General features: G+C 53.0%; 2 protein-coding genes across 8 annotated transcripts in view; one reads left to right on the forward strand and one right to left on the reverse strand.

Moving 5' to 3' along the window:
• DMPK (DM1 protein kinase) overlaps positions 1-5,776 on the forward strand; it is a 25,563-nt gene extending 19,787 nt beyond the window's left edge. For 3 of the 5 annotated variants that reach the window (XM_088139784.1, XM_088139781.1, XM_088139780.1), the window contains 4 exons: positions 240-382; positions 1,399-1,496; positions 3,078-3,154; positions 4,391-5,776. In XM_088139784.1, coding sequence (XP_087995910.1) covers positions 240-382; positions 1,399-1,496; positions 3,078-3,154; positions 4,391-4,489 — 417 coding nt within the window. In that variant the 3' untranslated portion in view covers positions 4,490-5,776. Of the gene's footprint in view, positions 1-239; positions 383-1,398; positions 1,501-3,077; positions 3,155-4,390 lie in introns of all 5 variants that reach the window. The other 2 variants (XM_088139782.1, XM_088139783.1) reach the window with 2 other exon arrangements.
• On the reverse strand, positions 5,418-13,261 carry DMWD (DM1 locus, WD repeat containing). 3 transcript variants are annotated; one of them, XM_088139779.1, is made up of 4 exons: positions 12,959-13,261; positions 12,053-12,235; positions 10,031-11,284; positions 5,418-9,685 (listed from the first exon to the last, which is right to left on the reverse strand). In XM_088139779.1, the coding sequence occupies exons 1-4, from the start codon at positions 13,244-13,246 to the stop codon at positions 9,638-9,640; spliced, it is 1,773 nt and encodes a 590-aa protein (XP_087995905.1). In that variant the 5' UTR covers positions 13,247-13,261; the 3' UTR covers positions 5,418-9,637. The 3 variants fall into 3 exon arrangements, with proteins under 3 accessions (XP_087995905.1, XP_087995904.1, XP_087995903.1); XM_088139778.1 differs by having other exon boundaries at positions 12,944-13,261; XM_088139777.1 differs by having other exon boundaries at positions 12,791-13,261.
• Positions 13,262-13,288: the final 27 nt, after the last annotated feature.

Consider the following 13,288-nt stretch of genomic DNA (forward strand, 5'->3'; position numbering starts at 1 on the left):
AGTAAGTAAGTAAAATAAGTCAATTTAGAACTTTCAAAAAAGAGAATAAGTTGCATTTCACGGGCCTCCGTATTTGCAGAAAAAGAGAGGAGGAGAGAGAGGGAAAATTGCCTAGCTCTTCAACATGATGCCAGGTTTTAATGGCATGACCTGGAGGTGCACCGGAGGCTGTAAAAGAGGTGGGGAGCCACGGAGGCTCAGTTCTGTGCTACACGGGCATCGCTTCTGTTTCCTGCTAGGCATGCAAGCTGCCAGACGGGCAGAAGCTGGACCTGTCCACTTTTCTAGAACTGCAGGCGGCCTTTGAGGAGGAACTGAAGAGTCGGGAAATGCTGCGCCAAGAGCTCAGCATGGTCAAAGTGGCCAATCAGACTTTTGCCAGGTGAGCTGGAGGCAGGGGCTTCTGCGGGGTGTGGTAAAAAAAGTCAAGATGGCTTTGATCGTGCTGGCACGGCTACCATCTTGACTTCTAAATCACACCCTGCAGACGCCCATCAGGGAGGGAGCTAGTAGAGACTTCATCCGGGTTAGATTACCCTGGGGATCATAGCCACCTTCTCCAGTTGGCAAGGGTGCTTAGGAGTCGACAAAAAAAGGGACCTTTCATTCCGGCCAGTTACTGTATTCTGTGTGGTCCAGAGCGAAGAACAGAGGAGAGTCTAGCAGATCTAGGAGGGTATTTTATGGAAGTCACCTGGAGCAATCAAGCAAAGTTGAATCAATGGAGGGAGGGAGAAGTCCCGCCCAGCAAAAAAGGCAAAAAAGCTGGAAAAGGGGGCACTTTAGATGCTGTCAATCAGAAAGTATCCAAAAGGCACCAGATTGGAGAAGGTTGCATAATAGCTTCTTGTTGAAGAAAGAAAGAAGTGATTTTTTTTGGAAAAGAAGGGGGTCCCTTACCTATTATTATTACAGGGAGTCCTTGTTTAGTGACTGCCTCGTTTACTGCCCATTCAAAGTTATGACGGCGCTGAAAAAGTAACTTTGCAACCGGTCCTCACACTTACAACCATTGCAATGTCCCTGCGGTCACGTGATCAAGGTTCAGGCACTTCACAACCAGCAGGTGTTTACAAACGTCATCCCACAATCATGCGATCTCCATCTGCGCGCCTCACAGCAAGCTTTTGACAAGCAGAGTCAATGGAGAACCTGGCAGTAAAATCGCAAATTGTGGTCATGTGATGCCTTGCTTAATGACCACGGCAGAAATGAGGTTACAAGTCTGGTGCAGTCATGTGATGTTTCATTTAATGACTACATCGCTTAGTGACGGAGTTGAGGGTTCCAATTGTGGTTGTTAAGTGAGGACTGCCTGTATTTAAAATGTATTATGGCTGCCCCCTCCAAAAGACTCCATCTTTCTGTTGACAACTGTTTTCTCCTCCCCACCCCCAGCCAGCTAAAGGATGCTGAGAGCCGAAACTTGGAACTGGAAGCTCAGATCAGAAGCTTGAAGGAGCAGATGGAAGGGCTGAAACCAGCGGCCGAGGAGGGCAAGTTCTGTCTCCCCCTGTAGACTCTGTTCCCCATCCTGGCCGTCTCTTTCCTTACTCGCTTACTTTGGGGCGCCCCAGAGTGTACCAAACCACTCAGATGTACTTTGGGGAGCCTGAGAGCAGGGAAACCCAAGGGACGGGGTTGAGGTACAGCCAAAAGAGGGTCGCAGGGGGAGGCTCTGGCATTCCCCAGGGGCCCCTTTTGCCCGTCATCTGAGCCCTGACGATTGCGAGGGTCCTCATACGTTTTGTTGGCAACTGTGGTTGGAGCGAGGCAGCTGCTGCTTTTGCACAGAACCCCCAAACTGCACCCAGAAATCCCTCCCCGCTGAAGGACCCATTGGCACAACATGAACTTGTGAAGTGGCCTCAGGGACCATCCAAGGTCCGGGATTTCTCACTTGCTCTCCCGGAGACAGAGAGAGCAGCGCAGAGTGGAAGGGCTGGCCCGAGCCTCCGATAAGTCCCAACCTCTTTCTGCCAGGGCCTTCTCATGGACCGTAGCCGAGAAGTCTTCCTCACTGGACTGTGAGGCTAGAGTTGCAGTGATGAGATTCACACAACACACCAGGCTAGGCTAAAAGGGGGTGGCATTCTCCAAGAACCCAGCCGTCAACCACTCAAGCTGTTCACTTGAGCGTAGCCTGCCAGGGAGACCCAAGCGAATGTCTTGGGTTAGCCCAGGTTTAGGGTTCAACTTGTGTGAACCCAGCTACCTGTATGTGCAGCAAGGTTAGCGATCATTGCATTTTCTGGATCGTTCATCATTCTTCCTTAGGCCTAACCCCACTTCTTTGGAGGAGGGGGGGATTCTTGGCAGGCGAACACACCTTTAGGGAGTCCAAACTACTATATATGAAATTCGGGACAGGAAAAGCAGCCGGGGGCTTCTACGTGAAGGGAATCCATGGCATGGAATGCATGTTGCCTAGAACTTTGCGAAGGCAGCAAGTTTCGCCCAATGCACCTGCTAGCATGCACAATACTTTCCAGCATGCGTGCCTGTCCCGCCCCCCCGCCTCGAAGCCCTGGGCCCCACAGTTTTCTTTTCCTTCCTGCTGCTTTCGGTGGAGCCCTCCTTGGCCCCCAGCCCCTCCCAGCCTTTCTTTTTGCCGCGTGGAACGGCCGGCTGATGTGAGACTCTGCGGGTCACCATAATGCCCAGCAGCAAAAAGCATGTCGCGGGTGGGGGTTTTGTCAGGCCGAAGCTGTGGGGAAGGAGGCCCATTGGGGCTTGCTTTGCTGGGATTGTGCCCCCCGCACACCTCTATTTTGGATGCCGACATCTTTGCTTCCTCCATCTGAATACTGTACGTGTCTCCTTTAAAGAGCCTTTCAGCCGTCAGCTATTTTAAGAACAGGTGGCAAACTGGAGAAATGGGAGCAAGAAAGCGATTGGGGGGGGCTTTCTTTTCAAGAGGACTAGGAACTTGTTTGCGAAGGATCTGTAGGTGCTGCAGGATTGTGATTGGAACCAAGGAACAGACGCCACGACACTGGTGTTTTCTCCCCTTTCCTGCCCTGGGGTTTGATGCTCTGGCCTGCTGACGTCGACCTCTGCTTTCTCTTTTCAGCAAGGCGGCACCATGGCATCACGGCTCTGTGAATACCCGCTTGTGGTACCTCTGTACCGGCACTTGCTGCTCTTTTCCAGGGTATGTTGGCTGCTCTCTTTGCGCGCACGCTTTCTTTCCTTGCGCTGAGCACACTCCCCCAGCGCATGCTTTTGGCTGGCAGCGAGCCTGTCCGCTTTCTACACCACCTTTCCTTCCTTCGTGTGCACCGAGCCCGGGGCGCCGCCAGAGCACTGAAGGCCACACAGGCCTACATCCTGAGCCTCAAGATGCTCCCATCTTGTCCTTGCGGGGCATGCCCCAGATCCGCCTCCTGCAGCACCCCTAAGGCACAGAAGGCATCTGCGGCTCTTCCGACGCTGGGGAGGGGATCGTTCTGTCTCTGCATGATTGACTGCTCTGCTGGGCTGCCTTCTCCCTCAATCCCAGTGGGAGAATCACCGCAGCTTGGTCTGCAGGCTTTAAAAACCGGGAGCTGAAGAACCAGGAATGGCAAGACAGCCAGCTCCTGGCGCTTGACTCCTGGCAGAGTTACACTCCGTGGTCTTGCTAGAGGGGGGAAAAGCCTGTCCGATCCATCATTCTCTCCCCCACCAGCTAACTGAATTTTCTGGTGAGCTCACAGACAGAAATGGGCAACTGTACCCTCACACCAACGATCCACAGCCACTGGCACTCAGAACCTTGTAACCGCTGACCCTGCAAGGGAAGCCGTTGCAGTTTGCGGTCATCCCGACATCTTGCAGTACGGCCTTCTACAGGCTAACCGTAAACTCTGCTTTCCTCGGTCCTGAATTTTCCACCAAAGAGTAAAATTTCTCCCTACCCTGTAGTTTTATAACCCTCTTCACCGTGTTCCTCTCCCCCCACTTTCTCCGCAAGCTAAAAGGTCTCCCAACATTTGCAAGCTTTTCTTTTTCAGGGGTGGGCCCGAGTGGATTGTCCGACGCGACTCTTCGAGATACTTTTGCCAGCTCGAGTAGCCTTTTTCAAGCGTCACGATGCCAGCTACTCCCGCTGGGCCAAGAGTATTTGCAATACAGGTCGCTTGCGTTGAAATACACACGCGCCTCCCCGTTCTCATTCAGATGAAAGTAGGCTTCAGCCGGTGGGAGGCTGGGGACGTAAGAGCTGCACCTCAGATCCTTCAGCTGGACTCAGCGTGGACAGGTCCTGGCGTTCTCTGCCTACAAAAGCAGGGGCGGGGGAGGTCTCTGCAACTCACATTTCTGTCCCCCTTTCTCCCTTTGGCCCCCCCTACCCCGCCATGAACTCCTTGGGGCCCAGCCTCTTGACCAGCCTGCATTTCCTTTGCAGGTACATAGGCCCTGCATTGTCAACGTGGGATACCTGCTTCTATGCACCGGTGGGTTAGGACTGGAGGTCTCCGCTCGGAGCTCAGCGGAAGCAGTTTGAACGCTGACGGGGCAAGGAGCAGTTGGGCACGTCAGCCGCTTGCCACTGTCCGATCAAGCCTAGCCTAAACCCCTTTAACAAAGGACTCGCTTGGACGAACTCGGGCCCAGAGGTGGCCAGGCCAGGCCAGGCCCCGGAGCTCCAGCTGCAAACAGCCTAGCTCAGCTTTGCCTCTGGTTCTCTCCCATCTGCTTCTTTCGCTTCTAGAGGGCAGGACTGTCAGCCCACCTCCTCTAAATAGACGTGCTCCAAGGAGAAAGTCCGGAGGGAAGAGGAGCTGAAGGCATAACCCAGGCATCCTGCCTTCTCGCATCCTGGCACCCTCCTAAAGAACACGCGCCCAGCTCTGACGGCACTTTCCCATGGAAACACATCGAGTTTCCCAAAGGCTGCTGGGGACTCCTGAGCTGCTACGACGTCTCCTCCTGCCAGGCTGCTGGAAGCTGTTCCTGTTGCTGCAAAGGATTTTGAGCTGGCAAAAGATTCTTCCAGGGATTTCTGCCCTTCCTGGCAATGGCCGCTTCTATGCCAGATGCCCCTTGGGAGATGAGGGTTAGAAAGGCCAGTGGCAGGAAAGGGGCACCCAGATCCAGACCCCCAGGAATGGCAACTTCCTGAAGAGAAGGAAGGTGACGAAGAGCCTGCCCCAGCGGGCTTGCGAAGCCTGACTCCTAAGGATCAGTCGAGCGGTTTGCTCTGCCAGCTGCAACTAGCACCTTTGTTGCACTTCGGGGCCAGGAGTTTGCTTGAAGGCCAGGGCCCTCCCTGGAAGGAAAAAAGGGACAGGCCTGTTTTTTTTTTTGCAACGCCTTACAGTGCCCTTGGACTCTACCGGGGGGTGGCGGGGGGATGCTAGTTTTAAACTGCCAGACACACTTTTTATCTGCACTTCTCCACTTCTGATTCTAGATAGCAACCTGGCTCTCTAGCACTCCACAGTTCAACCCACCCATTTTTTGTAAGTTATTTCGAATAGTGAGGGTTAAGTGGCAACCCTTTCTGCCTCAAGCTGGGGATCCAGGCCTCCAACCCGTGTTTTGAAGAGTGTATGCATGATTATAAAAGTGCACAGAACCAAAATCTAGCTTGTAGGGGCAAACTGCTAGTGTAGGGTTTTTCACTAAGCCCCTCTTGGTGTCTCTCACCTACCCCCCATATTTATTATTCCTCCTCTTTGTGTAACATGGCGCATTGGCTGGGTGCATGAAAACACTGTACATTCTGACACTGTGAGTTGAGGATGTTCCCTTTTTTTGAGATGAGTAAGAATAAAGTCGGACTATTCCACGGCCTTTGTGGGATGGCTGTTGTTTAGGATTTTGCAGCTGGAATCAAATGCAAAACAGGAGGGAGCAAATGTGCTCTGTGCGTGTGAGACACACACACACACACACAGAGAAGCGCAATTAGCTGTGTTTCCACAAGCCACTCCAAGCCTTCAGAGCTGACCTGGAAAGGACTTTCACACTTTGCCTCTCAGTTTGATTTTTGCAACCCTGAGCTTCGTCAGCCCCAATTTTTCCCTGACCCCCTGCCAGCAATCAACATTTAGCAGGGGAGTCTGTACTGTGAAAACGGTCTCTTTAGTATAAATAGGCATTCACGATTCTATAATTTAAACGCTTTTTCAGACACAACAGTAACAAACGTTTAGAGCAGGTAGTAAAGTGACGAAGGCACAGGGGGAACATCGGCAGCTTCTGGACGTGTTCTTCTGCGGAGTCGGGCAAAGGGACCAAGGGGGAGAACTTGGCTGCCAGACACCAGCTGGCTTGCACGGGCCACGAGGGGCCAGACATGCACTGGGGGCGGGTTCAGGGAAAGAGGAATGAAAAGCAAATTAATACTGTTTTCTGAGGCCCGTCCACCTCGCTGCAAAGGATCCAAGCAGAACTGATGGAAAACCAGACTCTCCCTTCCTCCCCCAGTTGCTTTTGCCAGACAGAGACGAAGCAGGTGTCCATGGTTGTGGACCAGTATGGCTTTTTCTTCCTTGGGAAAGGAGCCACTCCCGTGGTGTTAAGTTCTCCATCTGCCCTGGGGTGCGGGGCTGGGGGTCTTTCGTTGGCTGGGTCCAATTTTGCAACCGGCAGAGCTAAAGACACGCTCAGTAAACCAGATGGTGCAGAGAGAGATCCCTTGTCAGTGTGGAATTGTTTCAGTTTTCACACAGTCAATGGTACAAACCCCGGTCAAAATCCGACGAATGAATGCAGGTTTACGGGTTTAGTGTGAGATGAGCCAAACCCCCTGGATCAGAAGCGAAACTGCAAGCAACGAATATTCCCCCAAGCGGGTGTACAGAGCAGCTGTGATGGAACTGCAGCTAACCCACGACCATTTCTGGAATCCCAAGGAAACGCATCTCTAGGACCAGCTGGCTTTGAGGAACCAGTCCTAGCAGGCAGCTCTTCCTACAGCTCCTCAAAATGCTCGTTTCTAATCCAAACAGCTGCCCCGGCTACCAGTGCAATCAGATGGGACGCATTTGAATGTGTAGGCACAGCCCTGGCCGCACATAACCTACTAACATGATGGAGTACAAAATTTGTAGAGAGACAGAGCCTCTTCCTACGACAAGGAGCCTTATGGGACCCTCCAACTGATGCCCGACAGAAGAAAATGATGCAGTGGGGCATCTGTAGAAATGCTACTTCATTTATACCTCAGTTCTTCCCCCTAAAGAATTCACAGGACCATAGGCCGAGAGGGCCTCCGAGCCTCACAGGCAGTCTGATGAGCCCCACCACTGGCGGGCTGGATCCTTTCCACGTTCCTGGCTATGCACTAAGACGGCTTCCGCTGCTTGCATCCTGCGTTGCCAAGCAGCTCCTTCCCCGCCCCCCAGGCAGTTCTATATGGAAGCAGAAAGAAAGCAACCCCCCTATGAACCACCTGCAGCAGGATTAAAAACTCTCTCATGTGCCCCTCAATGTCAGCCAGGCTCTTATTTTTCAACCGGCCCCATCCAGTGGGAAGCCCAACTGGTCAAAAGTCTGCACTGCTGCAATCAACTAGAGATTCAAAGTCAACCAAAACGAAGACGTGCATTTTAAAGAGAGCACGCTTGCAGGAAACAATGTATATATTATTGATATTTACCATCACCCATATTCCTTTTTAATACTATTCTAGCAAATAAGGGTGTGGATGTGTGTGTGGATGTATAAATAAAAAGACGCTAAGACTATCCTTGTCAACAGGCCCAAAGCATAGCTGGGATATTTTCAAGGCTCCGTACCAAATTTAAAATGCTTTTAAAAATGTTTTGGTTGGCTCTGAATCCGTTTTTGGAGCAGCTGTTTTTCTAAACGTCGTGCAATTTCTGAAACCTCAGTCTTCAACTCACTCTCCTTATGCAAACCAAATCCTGAATCAGACTGAAGCCAAGCTACCTAAGACGTACGCATAGAGATACCAAGAAACTGCATTCAGTCTCTACTCCAATGCTTCTCAACCTCAGCGACTTTTAAGATGCTTGGAGTCCAACTCCCAGAATGCATGCTGGTTGGGGAGTTCTGGAGTTGAAATCCACACATCTTACAGTTGCTGAGGTTGATAAACGCTGCTGTACTGTACTGACTTAAATAACCAACCCAAGAACATGATCACGTATCCTTGGTCCACTGCAAGACCAAAGTTCATGAAAGATCAAGCCTACTTGAACTAGCCTGGCACATCAAGATGGAGGACCAGAAGCCAGGATTTGCCATGAGCAATCCTGAATATTTACTTTTGGTGACCAAGAACCATCGGCAACTTACTCAGGAGGAAAATCTCTGAGCCTAAGCTAGGCAACTGAAATGACTGACCAGACAAGAGTCAGATGCTGCAACTACACAGTCTCGAACTTAGCAACTTTAAGATGGGTGGACTTCAATTCCCAGAATTCCCCCAATCCAAGTCCCAGAATGCATGGCTGGCTGGGGAATTCTGGGAGTTGAAGTCCACCATCTTAAAGTTGCTGAGGTCGAGAAACACTGGTCTAGACTCAGACTGGTGGTTGTTTAAAATTTGTAGAACGCATCTAGGCAAATCAACAGTGGATGTGCTGGGATCTCCAGTGCATAAACACAGACATTTGTTGACCCGGAGGACAGGCAACAAAAAGAAGTGACAGAGAAAAACAATCAAATTTGGGCAGAAATAGCTGACTCAACAATGAGATCCAGTTCAGAGGGAGTGGTTGGGGAAAAGAGCTGGTCAGTGGAGAAACTGCTCCCAGCAAACGGACGTCAAGGAGAAGGACCAGGTAGCAGCAAACTGTTGTCAAGTACAAGGACCAGCCGATGGAAAGAAAAATCCATTTTGCTTTGAGAGAACCTCTGAGAAGCCTTTCAAGATGAAGCTGAGTAGATGCGGGAAACAAAAGCAGAGGTCCACAACACGACAAAAGACGTCAAAAAACAATGGCAGGAACTCCCTGGCAGTATCGTGCTGGATCTCAAACATTAAGCAGTGTCTGTAGGAGTCAGTTGGCTGCCCTGGAAGGAGGACGTGGGAAGGACTGTCTGCTGTTAGGTCAGAAAGAACTGCCTGCTGGATAGAGGTATCACTGCTACCTCAGGTCACCAGAAATACTGGAACTTCCTGTGCAAAATGGAACTAAAATGGTTGTTTGTTAAAAGAAAGGGGGGTGGGGGGAAGACAAGGACTCTTACACATTGCAGAGGGTTATTGTTATCTCCCCGTACAAAAGGGATTCCTTCTGATTTTTCTCCCCCAAGCAGCCGGGCAGATGGAGATCAGGACAGATTTGGCTGAGTCAGGGCAACACAGCTGAAAGGTGGCCAGAATCCCTGTCTGGGCGAAGGGGGGGTGAGGGAGGGGGCAGCTCAGTTCACCCTTGTGCAAAATCTGCCCCTCTAGCAACCTGTGCTAAAATATTAGCTTTAAATATAGTTTGTTAATTAATACTTTTAAATAGCTGAGAGGTGCATACAGTCCTGCACTACGTTGGTCTTGAGAGGTTAACGGTTAGGATTCGTATTTCCATACAGTCAGGTTTCACAGGCAAGGGAGGGAAGAAACAACCTGTACACGTGTTGAAAAAGTCGGAAAACTTTCCCATCTTGGCCCAGTTTACTCAGTTGAGCAAGGAACCAGAAACACCTGCTAGGAGATCAGCTGAGCGTGGGTTAGTGCCGATCACACTATTGTGCCGCTTGGAGAACCACCGTTCTGGGAGTTCAGGGTCTGAAAAATCAAAGTTAAGGAAAAGTTTAAATACCACCATGGCTGGTTAGTCCTGTGGAGTGAATCAACCTTAACCCTAGATCCTTATTGCCAAACCGTACATGCTGTATTCACATAAGCCATGACACCCACACAAGCCAGCCATATTATGGCTAAAGGTGATGGCCTGCTTCACACAATATGCTAAGGCAAAGGCTGGGTTCCTCCAGGGGATGGAATCTCAAATTACCAAGCCCCACCTCAGCCTACCCGAGAGCCCTGGGTGAGCCCAGCTCTACGTCTCCGCAGTGGCGCGCTCTGAAGGAAGCTGCAGCCTTCCCGCAGGAGAGGGGGGGATCCACTTACTGCCTTCCCTGGCCTGGCCCAGGTGCAAATGAGCCCTTCCTGGCAGGCAGTGATGATACAGTCTTCCAGGAAAAGTAACACGGTCAGCCTCTCGTGGGCGATCTTCTTGCACACCAGCGGCTCCAGCAGGGGGACCTCATTGATGCGGGGGCACAGGGCCGTGCCCAAGACCTTGGCGGTGTCCAGCTTGCTTCTGGGCACCATGTTGAGTTTGTCGCTGCTCTTGCTGATGTTGCCCAAGCTGTGGTAGCGCTTGTGCTCCTTCTCGGTGTTTTTGTCCCTCCGCTCCTGCAAGGTGAGGGTGGCAAATTTGCCGATGCTGAAGGGCACCGCCCCGTCCCCCACGTGGCTTTTGGTGGCGCTGGTGACGGCCGGGTGCGGCAAGCTGTTGGAGCGCGACAGGGAGCGCGGAAGAGCCCCTCCGCCTGGCTCAGCAGCCAGGTTGCTCCCCCCGCTCCCCGAGGGAGGAATGCCAGCGCTGAAGGTGTTGGTGAGTGTTCGGGCCCGGGACAGCGGGTGGTGGGGGTACAAGACATCTTCTGTGAGGTCCCAAAGGCAGAACTGGGTGTCCTGCCCTGCAGAACCAAAACGGTAGGTCACTGAGGGAGTGCTTTTGGCGCTGTGCTTGGACAGGTGGGACAGGGTGCTGCTGGTTCGCACCCGCCTGAAATCAGAAGAGCCCTGGATGTCCTCATCGCTCCCACTGAGCTCCCCGCTCTCTTCATCCTCCGTGCTGGTGGTGTAGGGATCAAAAGCCACTGCATTGACCCACGACTTGTGGCCGTGGCCCCGGGCAATGACCCGGCCCTCTGCAAAGGACCAAACCGTTACCAGGTCATCTTCACCACCTGTCACGATATAGCGTCCATCAGGGCTCCAACAGACACATAGCAGGCCCCCAAAGTAGCTCTTCATCATTCCCTGCAGGAGCATGGAGTCAAAATGAAAGACGCGCAGGCAACCGTCTTGGCTGACGCACGCTAGGTAGCGGCCGTCGGGCGAGAAGGCAAATTCATTCAGTGCCCCTTCGCCAACTGCCCACTTCAGGAGTGGATTACGGGCACTCTTGCTCTTGCAGGCATAGACCGTGAAGCCCTCGCCTTGCTTGAGGAGGGTGTACTGAGGTGAGGCCGAGCCACAGGGCTGCTCCACATTGTACAGGTACAAATGACCACTCGCGTGGGAGGCCAAGAAGAGACTCTCCGTCTCGGGGATCCACTTCACAAAGGTGACCTTTGACTTGTCAATTAGCCTCTAAGGAAATATTGGGGGGGGGCAAAGAGCAGGAAGCAAGCATGAGAAGAACCCTCAGGGTTCCAAGGTGCCACCAATATCCCTTGTGCAGACAGATTCCGAGCAGCCCTGAGAAAACCCAGCCCGCTCTACATTTCTGAAAGTCACCCTGATTGCTAGATGGAGATCATCTAGAATTTCTACTTCGTGTGGGGAGAGCACATAAAACTAAGCCAGAATCAATGAGGTGTTGGACTGACTGGCAAGGTACAAATGTCTATTTACTGGTTCAGTATTACGCTTGCTTGATGCTTCCCTGGAAACCATTAAGTGCAGAAGAATACAATCCCATCTCAGCACCAAACCGTTCAGGAGTTTTTTTTCCCCCAATCTACATTGCAAATTTGAGAGTTAATTGCTTCTTCTCCAGGGCACGGCTCTATGACAATGGATTTGCTAAAACTTTGAGTCATCTTTCTGTCAAGGTTCCAAAGCCACAAGCTGAAGCCTACGGTCTAAGAACTACTGCAATGAAGCTACAATTTGATTAATATGCTGATCAAAGTTGGTAATAAGAAATAAGGGAAGTCATTAAGAACGGATTGGAATCGGAGACTTTGGGGAGTGTTCTCCAGATGTTCTGCTCTAGAACTCTCATAAATCCCAGTCGGCACCGGCAATGGCCAGAGATGTGGGAAACAACAGTATCGGATATCAAGAAACCATCTGAGCCCCGCTGAGCTGAAAGAGCAGTGCAATAATCCTTAAATAATACTTCCCTTGACTTACCTCCTCATTAAATAGCTTACTGGTATCTTTCTTGATAAGATCCAAGTATTGCACTTGCCCGGCCGAGAAGCCAACCAACAGAGAGATACTTTCTGAAGCAGCTGTGAACTGGTTGAAGTCATGGCAAGTGGGCTGCGTCCCCTTATAGATCCGCTTGTCAATGGGTTTCTTCAGGTCGATGGACTGGGAATACCACAAAAGAAAACAAATACACATAAAAAAAATTTAAAAAAGCAAGCAAGAGGCAAGGATTTCAAACACAGGAATCTAAAGCTGGACATGCAGCCTCACGCCAAAACTGCAGGTTGCTTCCTCTGGCTAGTCATAACCCCTTTTATAACTGCTGTGAATAATTCAGGCTTGCACGTTAAGAAAGGCTAGTTTCAGCTGGGCGTACGAAACGTTACTAGCCAAAATACTGACCCCCGACGTTTCATTTTCTGCGAAGCTTTCCTGCCTGGCTACGCAACAGCTCGGAGGAGCCACATCACGCCAGCCACACTCGGCAATTCTGCTTTGGCTCTTCTGTGGCAAGCCACCCTGCACATCATCCAGACGGGCCCCTCCCCGCCAGCTTCGCCCTCCAGCGTCTGCCCCCACAGCTTCCCCTCACCTGGCCGCCCCCACCCCCCGCCCCGGGGCCCCTCCCCCGTCCCGCCCCGCCCCCCGCTCCAGCCCCCGGGCCTGCGCCCCGCCCGCCCCTCGCCCGGGGCTCCCGCCCGGCCCTTGCGCGCTCACCCTGCGTCCCCGCCCGGACGCGCCCCCGGAGCCCGAGTAGAAGTAGAGCTCCCGGCCCAGGTTGAAGCAGACGCGGCTCCGCTCAGCGGCCAGCGCGCCCAGGTCTCCGTCCCCGCACGGGTCGCCCCCTCCACCCGACAACCCCAGACGCACCAGCGAGAGGCGCACCGGGGGCAGCGACGGGGCGGGCGGCGCGGAGCCTCCGCCGGCAGCTGCGGAGGGCGGCAGCGGCGGGGCCGGGGTGGCGCTGGGGGCGCCGGCGGCCGCGGCGGGGGCTCCTCCGGCGGCCGCGGCGGGGCGGGCGCGCGGCTCGGGCGCGCCCAGCAGCCGGTAGGAGCCCTCGCGGGTGCGGAACTGGCTCTTGATCTCGTGCGGCGGGGGCGGCGGCGGCGGCGGCGGCGGGGGGCCTCCGTCGGGGGCCGGCGCCGGGGCGGGGGGAGCCAGCGCCGCCGCCATCTTCCCGCCGGGCCGCCGCCTCCCGGAAGTCGCGACCCCTCG

This window comes from Python bivittatus, unplaced genomic scaffold (genome assembly GCF_059951505.1).
Source record: "Python bivittatus isolate LINGU-HERP-01145 unplaced genomic scaffold, Pbiv_v1 ctg000310_np1212, whole genome shotgun sequence".
NCBI lineage: Eukaryota > Metazoa > Chordata > Lepidosauria > Squamata > Pythonidae > Python > Python bivittatus.